This window comes from Sphaeramia orbicularis, chromosome 18, assembly GCF_902148855.1.
Source record: "Sphaeramia orbicularis chromosome 18, fSphaOr1.1, whole genome shotgun sequence".
Lineage (NCBI taxonomy): Eukaryota > Metazoa > Chordata > Actinopteri > Kurtiformes > Apogonidae > Sphaeramia > Sphaeramia orbicularis.
This window is the reverse complement of record NC_043974.1, coordinates 5,607,606-5,630,235: the sequence shown is the minus strand read 5'-3', so window position 1 is coordinate 5,630,235 and position 22,630 is coordinate 5,607,606. Positions and strand designations below refer to the sequence as shown.

At 42.3% G+C, this 22,630-nt stretch overlaps 1 protein-coding gene across 2 annotated transcripts in view; it reads right to left on the bottom strand.

Annotated features, from left to right (window-relative positions):
- Positions 1-3,290: 3,290 nt before the first annotated feature.
- LOC115438896 (dachshund homolog 2-like) overlaps positions 3,291-22,630 on the bottom strand; it is a 148,060-nt gene continuing 128,720 nt past the window's right edge. The window contains exons 8-12 of one of the 2 annotated variants that reach the window (XM_030162783.1): positions 19,396-19,496; positions 18,043-18,190; positions 14,734-14,901; positions 14,013-14,081; positions 3,291-4,577 (exon numbers count right to left, since the gene is read on the bottom strand). In XM_030162783.1, the coding sequence (XP_030018643.1) occupies positions 4,540-4,577; positions 14,013-14,081; positions 14,734-14,901; positions 18,043-18,190; positions 19,396-19,496 (524 nt within the window). In that variant the 3' untranslated portion in view covers positions 3,291-4,539. The remainder of the gene's footprint in view (positions 4,578-14,012; positions 14,082-14,733; positions 14,902-18,042; positions 18,191-19,395; positions 19,497-22,630) is intronic. The other variant, XM_030162784.1, reaches the window with a different exon arrangement.

Here is a 22,630-nt window from a genome sequence, read left to right as displayed (position 1 = left end):
TCATAATGTCCATCTATGTGACTTATTTGTTGCTGAGAGATTAATGGCAAAAAATTTGACACCTAATAAGTGTTCATAAGGCAGTGTTATAATGTACCAGATGAAAGCACATACAAAAGTCCTGCCATGTAACACATGTACTGCATATGAAGAGACTAGAGGAACAGGTATCAGATATTAAGTACAGTACAGAACTGAACTATGAGAAAACAGTTACATTCAACACTTCAGTTGCCTCAAATAATTAGGTCTTTTTTCAACATCATATTTATTAGTATATATTTATGTTGCCTATCATTTAAAAGCCCATTGACCATTCCTTCAGATGGTCTGCAGGATTGGTTTAAATATGTATTTCTGTTGGGAAAAAACATCAAGGGAAACTGAGGCACCAATCAAAACAACGCACACTAAAATATGTCAGACTGTCTTTCCTTGGGTCAAACCAAAACCACCCCGTGTACAGGTCCCAGGAGTCTGGCCAAGCTAAATGTGTTACATACGGACCCTAGTTTATTAGTTTATGAAAATGACACCAGCCTTTGACAGCAGGAGGTGTCTATCAGAACCCCCCAACCCCCCTTAAATGATGGTTACTTCATTTGTTTACAAGTATGCTCCTTAAGATGAGAGGACGCCATGGCAGGAACATGAGCCAAAGATCGTTCCAAATATGACTTGAATGGATCAGTAAGTTCCATGCAGAGACAGGTGTTCCCTTAAACCCTGAAGATTCTAACCACTACTGATCAGCTGTTCTGGATGATCATGTTCTGCTCTACCTGCTGCACTAATGCTGCATTCATGGATGGAGTTTCATATGTGCACTTTATTGATAATTAGTTTTGATACATGGGAAATTCAGAGTGTTGTTAGAGTGTTTACTTTGGGTTAAAGTGTTAACAGTCCCTCCATTAACTTAAGTAAGAATACAAAGTTAAAATGTAGTTCTAAAATAAATATTTGTGATTTTATTAAATGGTTAAATGGTCATTTAAAATCCTATTAATTCATGTGGTAAAACTAAAAGTCTGTTTAAAAAACTAATCCTAACATTTGCATAATTTAATTTGCATAAATTAAGCTATTGGTATTGGTCTTAGGTTTAGTAAAGTTGTTCTACTGTGAAATACTTATCAGTCTTTTTCCGTCTGTACTAAAACATAAATGTGAACACAGTGTTTAAAATGTATGTTAATATTAGTGACACGGGGTTTGTTTTCTCTTTTACTTCAAGGTTTTTCACCATAACATGTATAAACCTTTCCAAGCTCTCCTGAAAACTGAAATAAACCTGCTAAAAGGAAAAACGGCCTGAGGATTTGGAGTGGAATCCGCTTCAATACTTCAGTGTGAGCTTCGTCAAGTGATAGAGGTAGAGGAGTAGAGCACAGAACCCTCTGATAGAGAACCAAAGTGCAGAACCCTCTGATAGAGGACCAGCGCGTAGAACCTTCTGATAGAGGATAATGCACAGAACCCTCTGACAGAGGACCAGAGCGCAGAACCCTCTGGTAGAGAACCAGAGCGCAGAACCCTCTGGTACAGGACCCAAGCGCATAATCCTCTGGTCGAGAACCAGAGCAAAGGAACTCTCTGGTAGAGGAACAGAGCGCAGAACCCTCTGATAGAGGACCAGAGCACAGAACCCTCTGACAGATGACCAGAGTGCAGAACCCTCTGGTAGAGAATCAGAGCGCAGAACCCTCTGGTAGAGAACCAGAGCAGAACCCTCTGGTAGAGAACCCTAACCCTGAAGGAGGCACCAATATCATATTCTTATATCATTAGTGTTGAATCTGTTGGAAGTTCGTATTTTACAGAACTATTTCCAGGGGTTAACGGGTTCATGTTCTTTCTTAGACCCAGACGAAACATTGGGCCAAAACCGGTGCTTTTATCCAACCAGTGACGGTGATTTCACTTAACCACCTGACTAAGAACAGAAACAGCAGTAGAACGGTTCTATGCAGGTGCTTGGTGCGGGTAGTGCTGATGCCACCTGGTGTCCACACTATGCCCATAAATAGGACAGTTCACACACTTCTGCGTGTCCGTCTGCATGCAGATATTTCCCCCAAATGCTCGTCTAAACGCAGAATTCAAAGTGAGATCAACAGCACTTTTGTGTTTTGGGTTCAGATAGTTCTGTCTGAACAGAACCTAAAGTACAGGCTGTTTATGGACCAGAGGCCACCATAAAGTCCTGTCACACAATTTATAACGAATGGAGGGTTTTTTTGTCTTCATTTTTGTCCTTCAGCCTGTTCTTCCACTTGAATCTTGTGTGTATTTGTGTGTTTGTGTGTATTTGTGTCAGTCTGTGTGTGTTTGTGTGTGTGTGTGTGTATTTGTGAGTCTTTGTGTGTATGTGTGTGTTTGTATGTATTTGTGCATTTGTGTGTATTTGTGTGTTCATGTGTATTTGTGTGTGTCTGTGTGTATTTGTGTGTTTGTGTGTGTCTGTGTGTATTTGTGTGTTTGTGTGTCTGTGTGTATTTGTGTGTGTTTGTGCATGTTTATGTGTATTTGTGTGTGTTTTTGTGTATTTGTGCGTATTTGTATGTATTTGTGTGTGTTTGTGTGTGTAACAAACACATGCGCACACAGCCATCATTATAATACTGTATATTTGCTCAAACCCAGAGAACAGTGACAGACTCAAAGATCATCAGGAGAACCAAATCAAACCAAACAAAAACAACAAAACACTTCATGGAGTTGTTTCTATCTACATGGAATATCCCTTTATCTCTGCCCCCACCCCCACCCCGGCCCCACCCCTTCTCATCCCTCCCCTACACATTTCAAAGAGTAATCAACAAATAAACAAAAAACACACAGTGGAATAAACAAAACTGCAACAGAGGTCTGCACTCTTAGGTCAGAAAACCAAGGGGGAAACATTTCTGCCGATTGGATACAGACGAGGAGCGCTTGATTTTTTCACCTGTGGTTGTAAAAGGATAAATTAAAAACTGTACTGGTGTAGCAAAAGTCTAAGTTTTGGATTCTAATCCAATAAAAGCAATGGATTTAATTTATTTAGCTCAAAGAACTGAATATACGGTGATATTTGCATTGAGACAAAACAGTTGAATGTGAACAAATCAAGCGCTTCTCATCCTTCCATACAAAAGCAGCAGAAACAGACTACTACTGTCTGGTAACAGGAACGGGGTCAAAGGGTGAACAGGCCCAAAGGCCAGGATTGAACTGAACGTACCTTTAGGATATAATATTGGGTCTAAAAATCACTTCATTGTCATAAAAAAGGATTTAATTTTTTGAACTTTTGCATCATTTGAGAATGAATTCATAGGTTAAGGGTGATAGAAAATACTTCATCATACATTGAAAAGCTGCATTCAACATTTGTAGAGTAATGTCTCCTTACAGAGAGACAGAAGAAGAAAGAGGAGGAGGAAGAGGAGGAGGAGGAAAAGGGGTAGGAGGAGGAAGAGGAGGGAAAGAGGAAGAAGAGGAGGACAAGGAGGGGGGAAGAGGAAGAAGAGGAGGAAGAGGAAGAAGAGGGGGAGGAAGAAAAGGAGGGGGGAGAAGGAAGAGGGGGATGAGGAGGGAAGCAAAAACAGTATAACAAGATAAGCAGCAAATCTGTAGAGAACAGTGAGAGGAGAGGGGTGAGGGATGAATCCAAAAAGAGGAAGAAAGAGTGAAAGAGGGGATGAGGAAGGAGGTAAGAAGTGTCCAGAGGATAAACTCAGCCAAAGGACAGAAGCTCCATGTTCCCATGCATTCTGTAGAGTCAAACCAACACCAGACACAAATAGGCTTCACACTACCAGTTTTTCCCTCTTCAGTTTTTTTTTCCTTCCTGGTATTTTTTACTCTTTCCTTTTTTTTTAACCCTCCGGTCCTGAGCTCCTCCGATCAGCTGATTATCGTCCAATCAGAGTGTGTGGTCGGCTGGCCAATGAGGTTGGCTGAACTTACAGTCACATCCAGAGGGGGTTTTCACACCTGTTTTTGTCTTTCTTTTTTCTTAAACAAGGAAATGAAGAATAGGAAGTCTTCTTTGTGACACCACTCCTGTCACATCACCACCAATCAGATCAGAGTCGGGACAGTCTCAACCGTCCAATCAGAATCCTGTCCTGCCCTGTGGGGACTCTGTCCAAATCAGTTCAGTCTGTTTTCCTTGTCCTTTCCTTTCCTTGGGAATGACTATTCTAGTTTATTCTGAAACATAAGAAGGATGACAGGAGTCACTGTGCAGGGAGAGGAGGAGGAGGAGGAGGAGGAGGAGGGGGAGGAGGGGGAGGAGGGGGAGGAGGGGGAGGAGGAGGAATGAACGGAGCAAAGTCTGTTAAAAAAGAAGAAGAAAGTGAAGACAGAAGACAGAACCCAGTCCAGGTCTCTTAGTAGTCTCATGGTTTCGTAGCAACGACAAAACGTTTGAGCGTACGAAGACAGTGTCCTGTGTCGCTGTGGTCGCCCAGGTTGCCATGGAAACAGGCCGGTGCAGGAAAAGTGGGAGGAGCAGAAAGTGGAGGGGTGGGGCCTAAGGAGGCGTAGTCTTTAGAACATCATTGGTGTCTTCAGGAAAGACCGGGATTCTGGGTAAAAAGAAAACAAATAAATGGAATTAAACTCTGTGTGTTTGTGTGTGTGTGTGTGTGTGTGTGAGACATCAGAGTGGCATTGGCCACTGGTCAACAAAACCGTCAGTCAGTCCTTGAGTTCAGAGTCAGATTTACAGGACTGGATCACACTGTTACTGAGATATGAAGAACAGTTTTTACAGGATCCAAGGGATTAAAGGGAACGTCTGGTTTAATGTTCACAGGTATTCTGAATGTTAGTGACATTCTATTGGACACAGCCATCGTCATGGTTACAATGAGCGTTGACGGGTTACTAAGGTTGACAGTGTTTATTGAATGTGACACATTCACACAGAACAAGGCTCATACACTAAACTGTCATATACATATATACATACATGCATGCATACATACATATATACTAGGCCTGTGACGATAAACATACTGAACCGAACCGAACTGTTTTAGTACACACCTGTTCGGTTTGGTACACAGCTGGAGCCAAACAGTACAGTATGCTGAGAAAAAGAAAAAGGGTCAAAAGACGTCGTTCGATGCAGAACTTTAAAACCACGCAAGATCCACACGGGCATATTGAAGGAGTGCACATGGACCCGAAATATGAAATAGCAGCTAATATACGGTAAAAAGAAAACAACAAATATGATGTGAACATGGACTGAAGACCCTCCACCATCAGTACACTCCAGTTTGGATCATTTCAGGTTCAGGTGAAAGACAACAACGAGGAAACAGACGGTGACAAGACCAACGCTGTTTACCGCCAATGTCGCGCTCTCTCTCTCTCACTCACACACACACACACACACACACAAACACACACACACACCTGATGACCCACACACCCAGATGACCCCCACACACCCTGATGACCCACACACACAGATGACCCACATACCCTGATGACCCACACACACAGATGACCCACATACCCTGATGACCCACACACACAGATGACCCACACACACAGATGACCCACACACACAGATGACCCCCACACACCCTGATGACCCACACACACAGATGACCCACATACCCTGATGACCCACACACACAGATGACCCACATACCCTGATGACCCACACACACAGATGACCCACACACACAGATGACCCACACTCACCCTGATGACCCACACACACAGATGACCCACACACACAGATGACCCACATACCCTGATGACCCACACACACAGATGACCCACACACACAGATGACCCACATACCCTGATGACCCACACACACAGATGACCCACACACACCCTGATGACCCACACACACAGATGACCCACACACACACCGATGACCCCCCCCCCCCACACACACACACACACCCTGTTGACCCCCACACACCCTGTCCCCACACTTCCCCTCAGTGAACTCACTCCTCACTCACTTGTGTTTGGACTTTAACAGTTTTTTCGTCCTGATCTAATGAGTTCTTTTTTACACAGGAAGTTCCTGTTTTATTACGTTTATTAGCACAGGAACAGAGTTGAGTTTTTTTTTTGCACCATCCGTTTATGATAGGAATCTCATATCTCCAATTTTGCCACAGTTGGCGCTCCCTCTCTCTCTCCCTCTCTCTGTCTCTCTCTCTCATTTCACCTCCGTCGTTCCCCTTCCGCTCCCCGTGGTGCTGTTTCTGCACCCACCCACACAAACACACACTCCAACACACACACACACGCACACTGTAACACACACATGTGGAACACAAACATACCTTGCGCTCCCTGTGGTGTCATTGTTTTCTGCGAACGTTGCAAAGTGTTTACATTTCTGCATAACAGCATCCATAAAGCTTTGTCCCCTCCCCCGTCCTCCCCTCTGTCTCCCCCCCTCCTCTGTCTCCTGTCTTCCACTCCACTTTTTTGCTTTTCTCCTTCTCTTCCTCTTCTCTTTGTCCCCTCCTCCCCTTTGCCCCCCCCTTTGTCTCCTGTCCTCCTCTCTCTCTCTCCCTCTCCACTTTTTTTGCTTGTTTTCTCCTTCTCTTCCTCTGCTCTTTGTCTCCTATGTCTCCCTCTCCTCCCCTCCTCTCTCACCCCTCTGCCTCTCCCCTCTTCTCATCCTCCCCTCTTTGCCCCTCCTCTCTCACCCCTCTGCCTCCTCTTCCTCCCCTCTTTCCTCCTCCTTCTCTACTATCTCCCCCCTCTGCCTCTCCTTCTCTTCTCTTCTTCTGCTCTTTGTCCCCTCTGTCTCCTCTCTCCCCCTCTGCCTCTCCTTTTTCTTCTTTTCTCCTTCTCTTCCTCCCCTCTTCTCTCACCCCTCTGCCTCTCCTTCTCTTCCTCTCCTCTTTCCCCCTCCTCTCTCCTTTTTCTTCTTTTCTCCTTCTCCTCTCCTCTTCTCTCTCCCCCCCCCCCCCCCGCCTCTCCTTTTTCTTCTCTTCTCTTCCTCCTCTCTCTCCCCCTCCTCTTGTCCTCTATTCATCATTCTTTGTGTTTTACATTTGGAACAGGTTCAGGTCTCTACATTGGGAGGGAAAAAAAAAACCCCTTTCTTAAATTTTCTCTTTCATCCTGCTCTCGTCCCTTGTTTCCTCCTTCATATTCCCTGCCTTCCCTCCTTTTCATCCCTCTCATCTCCTGCCCTTCCCTATTTTTATCACTTCTCAAACCCCTCCTCTCCTCCTCTTTCATCCCTCTATTCTACATGCCCCCCCCCCCGCTCCCTCCTGTCCTCTATCTGTTCCTCTCATATTATTTTTATCTCACCCCATTCTTCTCTCTGTCCTCTCCTGTCCTTTCCTTTCTTTTTCTCCTTTCGCCTCAGCTTCAGCCTGATGCTTAAAACCCTAACGTGCAGAGCTGCAGCTTTGATCCCCTTGGAAATGTCCTGGAAGCTTCAACCTAGAACTTCTTCAAGCAGAGCTCACATTTGGACTCCCTTTGACTCCCCTGTGGACGATGACACTACAGGAAGTGATGAAAGCCACCTGTTTAACACCAAAGACCCAGTGACACCAGGGATGGAACCGTCCTCCAAACCAGGTCTGAAAGTTCAGGAAAACTACAACTGGAAATAACGGAAATTAAAAGAAAAACTAAGAGTGAATACAAACTAAACTAACCCTAACCCCTACCCCTCACCTTAACCCATAACATGACATGACACCAACTTCTGTGAATAGAACATGTACATGTTGGTCAAAATGTCAGATCTACTGGTGAATCAAACCCACGGAAGAACATAGTGTCTGAGTAAAGGATGGAACAGAATCTGCAGCAGGTGTCACTTTGAGTTCCTGTGGATCTAAAACTGGTCTGGTTCTTCTCCTCTTTTACCTTTTGTCATTTTGACCTGTTTCTTTTCGCCTCTCACCTCTATCTGTCACCATAAAGAACACCTCCAGCCAGCAGTGTGTGTGTGTGTGTGTGTGTGTGTATGTGTGTACATACACGTGTGTATGTGTGTATACATATGTGTGTGTGTACATATGTGTGTGTATGTGTGTCTGTATGTGTGTACATATGTGTATATGTGTATGTGTACTTGCTGCCTGCTGTGGTTATAGATGACTCTGACCTGCCTTGTTACAGTCGATCAGCTGGTGGAGGAAATGTCACCAGGTCTGAGAACAAGGTCACATTTTTCAACTCTGTTCTTGAGGAATCACACACTCCTCCTCATCCCTCTCTCCGGTCCTCCTTTCCCTCCTTTTCTCCCTTTCTTTTTATCCTACACATCGTTTTCCTCATGTCATAATGACCTAACTCATGTGGACCCGTTGAATCCAGGTGTTTCTTTTCAAACAGGGGTCTGGGATCCAAAAAAATAATGACTAATGTCAGAATCTAGTTTTATATTATAGGATAGATATCCTATTGATTATTAATATTAATGTTTCTGTGTCCGATCCTCATGAACAGGACAGCTGACAGCTGGAGACATGATGTGTCCACATATTTATGTCCATATAGATGATAAACATCAATATTTCACTGTAGTTTAATGGTACATTTTTCTTCCTCACTCAGATGTGATGACAGAAGATGGTTAGATGAGGAAGAAAATTAGTATTTGCAGTCAGAGCAGGACAAATATTAGAAACATTTAGAGGAAGAACATTTAAAATCAGAGTCATGGAGAAAAAAAAACAGAATCAGTGTTGATATAAATTCAGTCCAAACCATCTGTTAGTCATTTTGGAAACAAAGATAATAATTGAACCCAAACGAACCAATGCACTGATATTTATCCCATAATATAAAACTATATTCTGACATTAGTCCTTATTGTTTATGATCCCAGACCCCTGTTAGAAAAGAAACACCTGGATTCAACAGGTCCACAGACTGTTGGACACAGACTGTTGGTCTATATATGTAACAGTTATAGTTGGAGGATCACCCCATGCTTCCACTCCTCTGCTCCTTTTCTTCATCCATCACCTCCTGCTTCGTTCCTCCTTTCATTCCACTCCTTTTTCCTTCTTCTATTTCTCCTCTTCATCAGGTGAACTTGTGTCTTTGTCACTCCTCAACCCTTTCTTTCTTCCTTTCTTTCTTTCTTTCTTTCTTTCTTTCTTTCTTTCTTTCTTTCTTTCTCTTTCTTTCTTTCTTTCTTTCTTTCTTTCGTATGAAGTCCTTCACATTACTTTTATCTCCTGTCAGGATGTGAACATTCAGGACTGACTCAGCGTACTGTTACTGACCCTGGAAGACCCAAGAAGGATACACACAGGGTAGCAGATCCAGGTCTACAATCAGATCCTGGTCTACCTTCACAGATCCAGGTCTACCTTCCCTGATCCAGATCTACCTTCACTGATCCAGCTCTGTGGTCTCGTATTCCATCAGGACCTCTTTAATACATGTGGGTCACTTCAGAGTCACATTCAGTTCAGACTTAAAACTGATAAAAGTCGCATTTAATGTGGAATATGAACCAACACACAAAAAAATTCAGATTTCACAAAAATTCTGAATTGTGCATTAATCCATACAGACTCAGCTCCACTTTTGTTGCTGTTCCCATATGACCATTTCTCCTAAATTTACCTTTTCTAAAGTGATTTATCACCATTTATTGTAATATTATCCTTTGTATTTTGCATTGTTTTAGTGTAAATCCTGTATTTTCTATATTTAATTCACTGATCATGTAGCTCTTCATTAAAGATCAGATTAAAGTTGAGGATTATTATATCCGAAACAGAGGAAAATGAAGAAAAAAAGTTACTTTTTCAACACAATATATCATCACGAAAAAACTAAAATCCAGGCACTGACTTGGTTGGAAAATTGTGAAAATTTAAGAAGCCTTTATTTCATGAGGGTTTGTAGATCAGTTCATAGGAGCTGGAGTAAAAAAAAAACACGACACATGTTGACACCCTGAAGAAGGCTTATGCCATCAAGTGTTGGTGCGTTTTTCACTCCAGCCGGTGAACTGGGGTTTGGGTCGTAGGTGGGTATTAGTTTAGTTTATTATGTGGTGGACAAGAGTAAGGATAAGGGTAAAAAGTCACATGTCGGTGTCCTGCTGTCGTCTCTGATGACAACAGGAACCTAACAAAACTATATATTACAGCACATTCACTGAACAGAGAGAGTTAAAGCAGATAAGAGACAACACATGTGTAAATTATAAATACTGGGGGAATTTCAGGGTGGTTGAGCAGAGTGGTGGGTCACTGTCTACAGACTCATGTCTTCTGTGACTCCATGCGTCTTCTCCGTCCAATGTGCTGCCATTACTGTCCTTTGAGGAGTGTCCTTGTTCTACCCAGTGCAGATGGACTCCAGAGTTTGGGCCTGAGGTGGAACTTCTCATGTGGTGGACCATGGGTTCATGGAGAAGAGTTAAACCAGTCCAGTAGAACCCAGAAGAACTACCAGGAAGAACCATGACCTGGACCAATGAGAACCTACACAGACCTCTTCCTCCTCCTCCTCATCATCATCATCCTCCTCATCATCATCGCTTCATCTTTTCTTTTCTTATCTTCAAGTCAACTCAGAACTTGTTCTTGGTTTATCTTCTTCTCCATCTCCTCTTTCTCCTTTTAACCTTCTTTAAACCCTTCCTTCATCCTTTCTTCCTCTAACATTGCTCCTCCTCTTTTCCTCTTGCTTTTCTTCCCTCTCTTTTATTTCATCCAGCTTTTTCATTTTTATAGTCAATTAGTCCGGTCAGCTTTGAATAACTGGGAAAAAAACAAACTTACCGTTCTTTTTTTTTCTTTAGAACCCCCCACCACCACCACCACTCGTTCCTCCCGTTCTCTCTCTACGTCTCTTGATCACTCCCTCCCCTGCTTCTCGTTTTTTCTTACTCCTTCCTTTTGCGCTCCCTCTTTCTGATTGTAATGCGATGTCTTTCTTTGTATTCAGCAGTTTTCTCCTCACCCGTTAATTAAGAGTGTGGAAGGTGAGAGAGGCAGGGGAGTGTGTGTGTGTGTGTGTATGTGTATGTGTGTGTATAAACCACCGTAGGTGCAAAATGCTTTTATGGCAGGAGGGATGAGTGTGTGTTTGTCAGTGTGTGTGTAACGCAGCAAAGGGGTCCTACTGGGCCAATCAACATTAATGAAATCAGGTGGGTCCGTGTGTGTGTGTGTGTATGTGTGTGTGTCGGAGTGCTTGGCTTGCAGAAGAGAAGGGATCTAAGAGGGGTCTAAAGAGGAGAGAGAGCTAATTAGAGTTCCCCGTCTGTGGATCAAACACACAAATGCACAAGTGCAGGTACAGAGTGCGCACACACACGCACGCACACACACACACACACACACACACACACATTCCTGGTGAGTGTGAGAGTGTGTGTGCCTGTAGATATTCATTTATATACACGCAGAGTTTCAAGTGAAGGTTTTCAATGTCAGGGAGGACTGAGCACAGCTGGTGGAAAGACGACGACACATGCATACAAACACGCACACACACACACACACACACACACACACACACACACGTCGGTGCTTTACTTGTGAGGAGCCTCATTGACATAACACACTCCCTCAATATGAAGTCAGCTCCGCCCATAGAAACCAGTGACTTAACGGCGCCCTCTGTGAATGTAAATGTAAATGCACGATACAGTGGAACAAAGTTAATGTGAATGTCAGTCAAACACAGCTGGAACGGAAAAGGTCTGCACACAAAACAACCGTCAGCATCGGAAAACTGCACTACATGATATAAACTGTAGACAGACTTTTACCAAGAAAGGATAGACATGTGTATATGAAGGTCAGAGGTCACCAATATGAAGGTCAGGGGTCACCATTATGAAGGTCAGAGGTCACCAATGTGGAGGTCAGAGGTCACCAATATGAAGGTCAGGGGTCACCAATATGAAGGTCAGAGGGGTCATCAATATGGAGGTCAGAGGTCAGCGATATTGAGGTCAGAGGTCACCAGCCTTTGTTAAAAGGGCAGAGTGCTTCTCCTGTTCCTTCAATAGTACTATGGAACACAATGGGTGACCCAGCTGAGTTAACTTTGGTTTGTGTAAGCAGATGTTCAGATCCAACCCTGTAGGGTCCACAGAGAACCCTCTGGAAAGTCACTGTGGACGTAAGGAAGTGACGCATGATGTTTTACTGGAAAGTGACAAACTTGTGTATTCACATCCATAGACAAAAAAGAAAACCTGTTCTGTTGTCTGCCTTCAGTCACATGTGTTGTGTTGGTCTAAACTACAGCTCGTTTTGTTTTATTAAACATCTATTTACATATACTGACATATATTTACATATATAATGTTCTATATTCCATATATTTAGGACCTATTAGACTCATACTGTTTGACCTTTGACCCGGTGGTTCACTGGTTAACATCAACACCAGGGTTCTTTCTGGGCGGAGTTTACCTGTTTTTGCATGGGTTCCCTCTGGGTTGTTTAGCTCCTCCCTACATCCAAATACATGCACTGATTGGTTAACTGGTCAAGCTAACACCGCCCACAGGTGTGAATTTGACAGTGATTGGTTGTTGGTCTCTACTGTCAGCCCTGCGTCAGGGTGAACCTCGCCTTCACCCATAGGTAGGTGGGACAGGCTCTGCCCCCATGACCCTCTGGAGGATAAAGTGGTTCAGAAAATGAATGACAGACCTTTGAGTGACTTGGTAAGAGACAGTTACCTTAAACAAATGGATGGGTTTATTACCGTGACTTAAATGTCCATCTATGTCCTCGACATCTACGTCCTCTACACCTACATCCTCTACTACATCCTCTACATCTACATCCTCTACATCTATATCCTCTGCATCAATATCTTCTACATCTACGTCCTCTACATCTACATCCTCTACATCTATATCCTCTACATCTACACAACTCTACGTCGACGTCCTCTGCATCAATATCTTCTACATCTACGTCCTCTACATCTACATCCTCTACATCTATATCCTCTACATCTACACAACTCTACGTCGACGTTCTCTGCATCAATATCTTCTACATCTACGTCCTCTACATTTACGTCCTCTTCATCTACATCCTCTACATCCACATCCTCTACATCTACATCCTCTACATCTACGTCCTCTACATTTACGTCCTCTACATCTATGTCCTCTTCATCTACATCCTCTACATCTATGTCCTCTACATCTATGTCCTATTCATCTACATCCTCTACATCTACGTCCTCTTCACCTATATCCTCTACATCTATGTCCTCTACATCTACATCCTCTACATCTACGTCCTCTACATTTACGTCCTCTACATCTATGTCCTCTTCATCTACATCCTCTACATCTACGTCCTCTACATCTATGTCCTATTCATCTACATCCTCTACATCTACGTCCTCTTCACCTATATCCTCTACATCTATGTCCTCTTCATCTACATCCTCTACATCTACGTCCTCTACATCCACATCCTCTACATCTACATCCTCTACATCTACGTCCTCTACGTTTACGTCCTCTACATCTATGTCCTCTTCATCTACATCCTCTACATCTACGTCCTCTACATCTACGTCCTCTACATCTATATCCGCTGCATCTACGTCCTCTACATCTATATCCTCATCATTTATATCTACAGTTCTATTTAACGCATCCAACATAAATGGTCATTTCTATAAACTTTCCAATCCTCACACAGACGTCTGGAAACGTGTAATCATGTTGATGCACAAAAGTATCTACATGAGTTCAATGAAATATCACACACACACACGATAAGGTGCACATCAAAGGGAGGCCACAGTGTCTGTGTGTCTGTTCAATGTCTGCTCTAATCCAGCCTGGGCCCCGACACACACATATGTCCAACACGTGTGTGTGTGTGTGTGTGTGTATGCGTGTCTTTGAACAAGTATGTGCTCTGTCTTTGAATACAGGGTGTGTGTTTGTTTTTATCAGCATCATTCTGCCATATATGTGTATATATACATATATATATATATATATATATATATATATATATGTGTGTGTGTGTGTGTGTGTGTGTGTGTACCTTGTACAGCGCTGTTGTCTTGCTGGTTTCCATTAAGTTCAGCTTTTTCCTCGGTTATAGCAGCGTCTGCTATGAAACACAAAGACAAGACAGAGTCTCAGTGGGACGGTCCATAAAAACACAGCAGGCAGGTCTCACACACACACACACACACGCACACACACACACATTTGGACACACAATCCCAGGTTTGTCTTTTCTGTGTTTCTGTGTTAAATCATTCAAACTAATCCTCAGAACAGCTTGTTTTTTGGTTGATTTTTGTGTTTTCACAGGGTTTATTTAACAAAAGGACTGAAAATGAAAGGACTGATGATTTAAAAGTATGGATGCTGATCACTGATCCTTCCTGCCGTTCCTGATTAGAAAAACACAATCCTTTCATATTTTCATTTTATGATCGGTGTTAAATGTTGAATGGACTGAGGAGGAGGTTTCAGTTCCAGTCTTTGAAGCCACCTTCACCATCAGCAGGTGAACACCCAGGGGCGGCAGGACCCCTTCAGGTCCACTACAGGCTCTTTGAACAGATGCAGAAGCTCCAGCTCATACATGGGTTTCAGTGTCTGCTTGGAAACGAACACAAATGGACTGAAAATGACGTGGAGGCACTGGATCCACAAAGAGGAAAAGACTAAAACCAGAGCCTCCAAAGGTCTGGATGGACACTGGTCTTGCAGAGGAGCTGAAGGTGGGTGGTGCAGGTCACACCAGGTCCTACCGTTCTTGTTGTTGTTGGCGGCGTGCAGCGGCTCAGGAGACGGCGAGGACGAGGATGAGTTTTTGAGGGCGCCCTCCACCCGCTCCCTCCTCTTGGACTCAAACTCCAGCGCCTCCTGCAGCTTCCTCTTGGCCTTCTTCTCCTTCTTCAGACGCTTCTGGATGGAGGCTGAGGAGGGGAAGAGCATGTTAGCATGTTGGTGTCCAGGTCAGAACACCATCTATACCAGGGGTGGACAACCTGTGGCTCCTGGGCCACATGTGGGCCCTTTTCTAGTGGCTCCATGTGGATTTGGCAAAAAAAAAAATGTGGAAAGGAACAACACTAAGGTTTTTTCTTTTAGACATTTTGCTGTTATTGCCAGAATCATAAAGTCAGTCTGCTGTTATGCAGTTGTAAATGTAGACTATATTCCAAATGAACCTAAAAATAGAAGCAGTAGTAGAAGTAATAGTAGAGTACTTTATATTTGATGATACTGACAGTATTCATCTGGATTCTCCTTTGTAAAGAAAACTTACGCATACTAGTACATTTCTGCTGCACAAACACAATAATGGCATTTTCTTTAGTGTAGTTCTGTAACTGCACCAAAACTTTGACTTATTCTCAAACATATTCCAAACAAACTCATCCTAAAGAGCTTCTTAAACAGTCACCACTTTGAGGTAAAACATATAAGAATATGTTTTGACTCAACACTAATCAGTTTTTCTATTTCTAAAATGGCTCTAAATAGTAAAGGTTGAAAACCCATGATCTATAATCAGTTTAAGAGAAATAGTTAAAGGATTCCTACTGTGAAAGAGTCATGGATAATTACAGGATTTAGCATAAATAGTTCTGATGTTATGTTTAACCCTTAAAGACCAAAACGTCCACCTTTAACCCTTAAAGACCCAAACGTCAAAGGGTTAAACTTGTCACCGGGTATTTAAGGGTTAAACTTCTCCCCAGGTGTTTAAGGGTTAAACTTGACACCGAGTGTTTAAGGGTTAATTCAAAGTGGGCGTGGTTAATATGGAAACGCAAAGAACCTCCCACTTTGAAATTCAATTTCTGGGGAATTCTGAAAAGTCTTGGCCAGAACCAATGTTGTTCTTGTTGTTTCCACATGGAGAAGATGGACAGATATGTGTTCTGGACGGAGCAGGACTCAGATCTATGTGGAGGTGGATTCAGACCTGACCAGTAGGTCAAAGGATCAGGATCTCCTAGATAGAGGTACAATCCATGATCTGAATTATAATGTGGTCACCTCGAAACCAGTCAGGTTACAGCCTGACTCTACTATCAGTATAGTATGGGTCAGACTACAGTTAGGGTTTAGGGTCAGGGTTTATTGTTAGGGTTAGTTTTAGAGTAGGGTTAGGGTTTAGGTTTAGGGTTAGGGTCAGGGTTTAGGGTTAGGGTCAGGGTCTGGGTCTGGGTTTAGGGTTAGGGTAAGGGTCAGGGTTTAGGGTTAAGGTAAGTGTCAGGGTTTAGGGTTAGGATTAGGGTTAGGATTTAGGTTTAGGGTTTAGGGTCAGGGTTTAGGGTCAGGGTTTAGGTTTAGGGTAAGGGTCAGGGTTTAGGATTACGGTAAGGGTCAGGGTTTAGGGTTAGGGTTAGGGTAAGGGTCAGGGTTTGGGGTTAGGGTCAGGGTTTAGGATTAGGGTTTAGGGTTAGGGTCAGGGTCTGGGTTTAGGGTTAGGGTAAGGGTCAGGGTTTAGGGTTAAGGTAAGTGTCAGGGTTTAGGGTTAGGATTAGGGTTAGGATTTAGGTTTAGGGTTTAGGGTCAGGGTTTAGGTTTAGGGTAAGGGTCAGGGTTTAGGATTACGGTAAGGGTCAGGGTTTAGGGTTAGGGTAAGGGTCAGGGTTTGGGGTTAGGGTCAGGGTTTAGGATTAGGGTTTAGGGTTAGGGTCAGGGTCTGGGTTTAGGGTTAGGGTAAGGGTCAAGGTTTAGAGTTACGGTGAGGGTCAGGGTTTAGGGTTAGGGTAAGGGTCAGGGTTTAGGGTTAGGGTTAGGGTAAGGGTCAGGGTTTAGGGTTAGGGTAAGGGTCAGGGTTTAGGATTAGGGTAAGGGTCAGGGTTTAGGGTTAGGATTTGGGTTTAGGGTCAGGGTTTAGGGTAAGGGTCAGGGTTTAGGGTTACAGTAAGGGTCAGGGTTTGGGTTAGGGTCAGGGTTAGGGTAAGGGTCAGGGTTTAGGGTTAGGATTAGGATTTTGGATTAGGGTTTAGGGTCAGGGTTTAGGTTTAGGGCAGGCATGCCCAAAGTCCGGCCCGGGGGCCAATCACGGCCCGCGGTCAGATTTTATACGGCCCACAGCTTGGGTTTTATATTGTATTATTCATGGCCCGCTTGGACTGTTGAACCGAGTACATGAATCATAAAAGGTTCCAAATGCAGTTTCTCCTTTCACCTCTTGGTGGCAGCACCACTCTAACTCTATCGGGCTCTGTGACCTTACCGTGAACCCTTTTTTGCTAATTTCTAACCACGGCGCCTGTAAATAAAAAAACGAAAGTTGACAGTGAGGGCCGCTGCTTCCAGGAGAGATGGGAATTACAATTTTTTTTCACTGAAAATTGAGGCAATTATGTTTGCCTAATTTGTCAAGAGACTGTTGCCTTGTTTAAGGAATTCAATGTAAAGAGACACGAGCAGACAAAACATGCTAACGCATATGACAAGCTAGCAGGGAGTGAGCGTTCTGAAAAAGTGAAGCAAATTCAAGCTGCTTTAAACTCACAACAGTGACTCTTCATGTGAACCTGTGAGTTCAATGAATTCGCCCCCAAGGCAGGCTACCAAGTTGCCAGGTTAGTTGCCTATAACTGCTAGTGTTATGTACTTGTAGATGTGACACAAAATATTACTTTCTGAATGTTTTTTTCAAAGAGTAAGAGTCATATGTTTTCATCTTAAACGTTAACAGACTTTACATTACTGAGTAATATATGAGCAATGATTACTCATATAAGTCATGTTTAAAATGAATGTGGGGTTAAGATTTGTATCAACTTGGATGTTTAAGATACGCTATACAGTTTGTTCTATGTTATCTGACTCCAGATGTGAAAGGAAGGCAGAATTGTTTTTTTTTTTTTTTTTTTTTTAATTTGTTCACACCTGAGTGGCTTAGATTTGGTTTCATTGCCATTTAAAAAACGATATTGTGACAATGAAAATAAAATTGTTGTAGAACAGTGCATTTATATGTAATTTTTACTGTTTAAAAAATGTCTGAAGGGATCACTGGCCCCTGGCAATGTCCACATTATAAGGTTTAGGATTAGGGTGACTGTTTTGTTTTTTTCATCCGTCACCTCTGCTCTGTAGTTCAGAGGTCAACTGTCGTTCCAGACTCTCCCTCATCTCTCGTTCTCGGTACAGCTCCATCTTCAGCTCCCTCTTCTCCGCTTGGATCTGTTTGTCCTGCGCCCGAGCGTTTTCCACCGCCACCTTCAACAGGCCCTGAGGAAGAAAAACAGCCCATAAACCCACTGACCCAAATATCTGATCCACAATCATTTACACCAGGAGGTCTCTAACGTTTTATAGTGGAGTACCCCCTGAAATAGACGTTTTACAGCAGAGTGCCCCTGAAATACACTTTTAACAACAGAGTACCCCCTGAAATAGACTTTATACAGCGGAGTACCCCCTGAAATAGACTTTTTACAGCAGAGTACCCCCTGAAATAGACTTTTTACAGCGGAGTACCCCCTGAAATAGACTTTTTACAGTGGTATACCCCCGAAATAGACTTTTTACAACAGAGTACCCCCTGAAACAGACTTTTTACAATGGAGTACCCCCTGAAATAGACTTTTACAGTAGAGTACCCCCTGAAATAGACTTTTACAGCGGAGTACCCCCTGAAAAAGACTTTTTACAGTGGAGTACCCCCTGAAATAGACTTTACAGCGGAGTACCTCTATAATAGACTTTTATCCAAATACCTCCAACTCTCACTTCAGCATTTTTGATTGATAAAAATGGGTCCAAATGTGTTCCTGTGCCAGAGGTGTCTGTTTATATTTACAAAACTGTGCAAACAAACAACATACAGTATATTTAACTGTAATATATAAAAAACAACACATTTATTAAAGTAAATTTTGTGTAAAATATAAACTAAAAGTGCCCTCTTTCACTGATAAGAAAAATAAATAAATTGGTCATTAATTAACAAATGAACCTTTCATCAACATAAAATAATTGCTTATCTACTCAAATTCATTTTCAATCATATAAAATATAAATGTTCTTCAAATATTACCAAAGACAATAAAATTATTATATGAATGTATTTATTGTGTTTTATGTATCAGCAATAATCCTATTTATTTATTTTATATTTGGTACATGATGACTTATTTAATGGATTTTTACAAAACACTTTCCAGTACCCCCTGGGCTCCTTCCAAGTACCCCTAGGGTATGGGTTAGTCCAGTTTAGTCCAGTAGTTTAGTCCAGTAGAGTCCAGTTTTTAGTGCAGTTTAGTCCAGTAGTTTAGTCCAGTTTAGTCCAGTAGTTCAGTCCAGTTAAGTTAAGTAGTTTAGTCCAATAGTTGAGTCCAGTTTAGTCCAGTAGTTGAGTCCTGTTTAGTCCAGTAGTTTAGTTCAGTTGAGTCCAGTTTAGTCCAGTTGAGTCCAGTTTAGTCCAGAGTACATACCTGTATGTTGGTGAGCAAAGTCTCCACTGATGAAAGGCCGTCAGCGAATAAGAACGGAGCAGGAAAACCAGGGGGCAGGGCCTGTGCCAGCGAAGACTCTTCTGTAAGGGGGGGTGGGGTGGGGTGTAACCCAGAGTGTTGGAATTAGACTCAAACATATTATTATAAAAATGTGCAGTTTGGTCTCAAAAGACGTGCTATGACTCGTGTCAATGATCCGATGCACAGAACTGTGAAAAACCTGCTGTATTTGTCCATCTGAACTGAACTGGGCCATTTTATAATGGCTCCCATTCCACCACAAGTGACCCTAAAATTATTCCACCATACAACAAATGTGCGGCCCAGCACAAAGAACATATATGTGACGACTGGTACTGCTATCATGTATGGTTGTTGCACAAAACGCGATCAAAAAAACTGCAACAGAATGCTGACAGCTGATTGGCTGAAACCCCTACACTAGCTCTCAGACTTAAACAGGCCTTTTTAGAAACTCTACAAACAACTCGGCATAACTCTGACATTTCTGGGATTTAAGCAAAAACTTATGTATTAAAGTGTGTGTCACTAACATGTTTGACTAACTGAACGTTTCCACAGTCACTGTTTATTCAGTTCAGACTTATTCCACATATTATACATCGATACACTCACAAGACTCGCCTGCAAGAACTTTGGAGATCAGTTGTACGCTTATGGACTGACCTCAGTTTGCTGGACAGGTGGTTTCTGAGGGAACTGAACATGGACACACATGTGTCTTCCATGAGGACCGAGGTTTAAACAGGTTTGCATTGACTGTGTTTTGTCTTTACCAGAAAATTAGACAACAACATGTGGCCCAGGCGTGGACCAGAGATAGACTGACTGTGTACTATTATTACTGATATATATGGTCTATTATTATTACCTCCACCAGGAGGTATTGTGATCACTTTGCTTTGTGTGTTTGTTTGTTTGTTTGTTAGCAACTTTACAGGAAAACTATTACAACCATCTTTACCAAATTTTACCCACAAATAGGCCTAAGCCCTGGGACAAACCCATTACATTTTGGGCAAAGTATGCCAAAGTTCAAGGTCACAGCAAGGTCACAAAATCTCAAATTTCCCTATCTCTCATCATTCAGCAATTTTCGAAAATTCATAAAGAATTCAAAACGTCTCTGATTAGCCTCCAATTTGATACACCCGTAGCTTGTAACAATATCTTGTATCTGGCACAAAGTTGTTCACATCCACTGTGGAATGTGGACTCTGGACATTTCAATTTAACATTGAAACTCCCATTTACAACACATTTTTCATTATAACTCAACAAATACTGATTGGAATTTAATATAATTTGACATACACATGATTGGTACCAAGCTTCAACTTTTTCTGCTATACGGAACAACCTTGAAACTGTTTAATTTAAAAAGAAATAGTCGATCCACACATGCACACCATTCGGGGTGCTTGGCAGAGGTTTGCGTTTTCTGAACACTTGTTGATATATATGGTCTATTATTATTGATATATATAGTCTATTATTATTGATATACTGTATATGGTCCAGGGGTGGACCAGTCCTTCTTTGGTTCTATTTCTTGCTTATACGTCCCACTTAGACACTAGTCCGTAAATCCACACAGAGGACACTTCCTTCAGGACATGTTCACGAGTGGTTTGTTAGAAAACACTCATATGATTTTTATTAGTCTAGTGAGAACTTGAACTCATGTTAACTTTTATGGAGTATTTTCAATAATTTAATAATAATAATAATAATAATAATAATAATAATTCAACTTGTGCTATTTTTCAATATTTGTCTTTTTTTCTGTTTACTGTTGTTTTCATCTTCCTTTTTTACTGGTTGTTCTTTCCAGTCTGGATGGTTTTGATGGTCTTACACACCTTTGGATTGTGGATCTCCACAGTTTTCATGGTTCTACCCAGTACTTCCTGCTTTGTGCAGTCCGTTGTGTTTCCGTTTACACCATCGAACACATCCTTCCTGTCTTCATCCAACTCATATCCCTGTTTTCCTCTGACTCTAATTGGTGTGTTTGATAAACCTGCAGCAGTTACAGGAGCACACTGGTCTGGTTCTTTTCCCTCCAGTCAGATTTCATTAAAGTCAGTTCAGAGGAGCTAATCTAAAGGTTAGCATTGAGTCACGCTAATTAAACTGAACCTGAACTTTCTGTGTGTTAATTGACGTTTCTGAACCGGTGGTTTGATCAGTGAGTTGATCCTCCTAAATATCTGAGGAGGGGCTTTTTTTTCTCAGATTGTCACTCAGTTGAAGATTTTTGTCACTGACATGCTCTTCAACTTTATGAAATGTTAATGTTTACTAAGGTATAAAAGGCAATGGAGCAGTGTCAGAGAAATCAATTACACCACACACACACACACACACACACACACACACACACACACTAGAGTTGTTAGTATTCACACAATCATGCCTGGTACTAATTGGCAAGGATTAAAGACATCCTTGATTTGTGTGTGTGTGTGTGTGTGTGTGTGTGTGTGTGTGCGTGTGTGCGTGTGTGTGTTGATGCGTCACAGTGTCTGCTCAGCCCTTAATGCCTAACACACTGACAACTGGGTTAACTCTGGTGTGAAATTAAGGCTGATTAAGATGCACTGGAACACACACACACACACACACACACACACACACACTCATCTCTCTCCTCTATCTTCCTCCTCTTCCATACATCCTTCCTCTGTCTCCCTCCATCTCTTCCTGGTCTGCATGTTTTATTAGTGAATGTGGAGAAGACAGAAGGTCACATGGTGTTTGTTTGTTTGTGTTTTTGGACTTTTTTTTTTACATTAATTTTCCTTCTACTCCTCCTTCCGTTCAGGATCTCTTCACTCTTTTCTTTTTCCTTCCATTGGTCTACCTCCTCAGAAGGTTCTGTCCATCTGTCTCTGACTACCTTCATCTTCCTCCTCTTCCTCATCACTTGTGTACACTGTTGTTTCTCTTTCTTCTTCACCTTCATCCTCCTCCTCCTCTTCCTCATCACTTGTGTACATTGTTGTTTCTCTCTTTCTTCTTCATATTCATCCTCCTCATCACTTGTGTACATTGTTGTTTCTCTCTTTCTTCTTCATCTTCATCCTCCTCCTCATTTGTATACATTGTTGTTTCTCTTTCTTATTCATCCTCCTCCTCTTCCTCATCACTTGTGTACACTGTTGTTTCTCTCTTTTTTCTTCATCTTCAT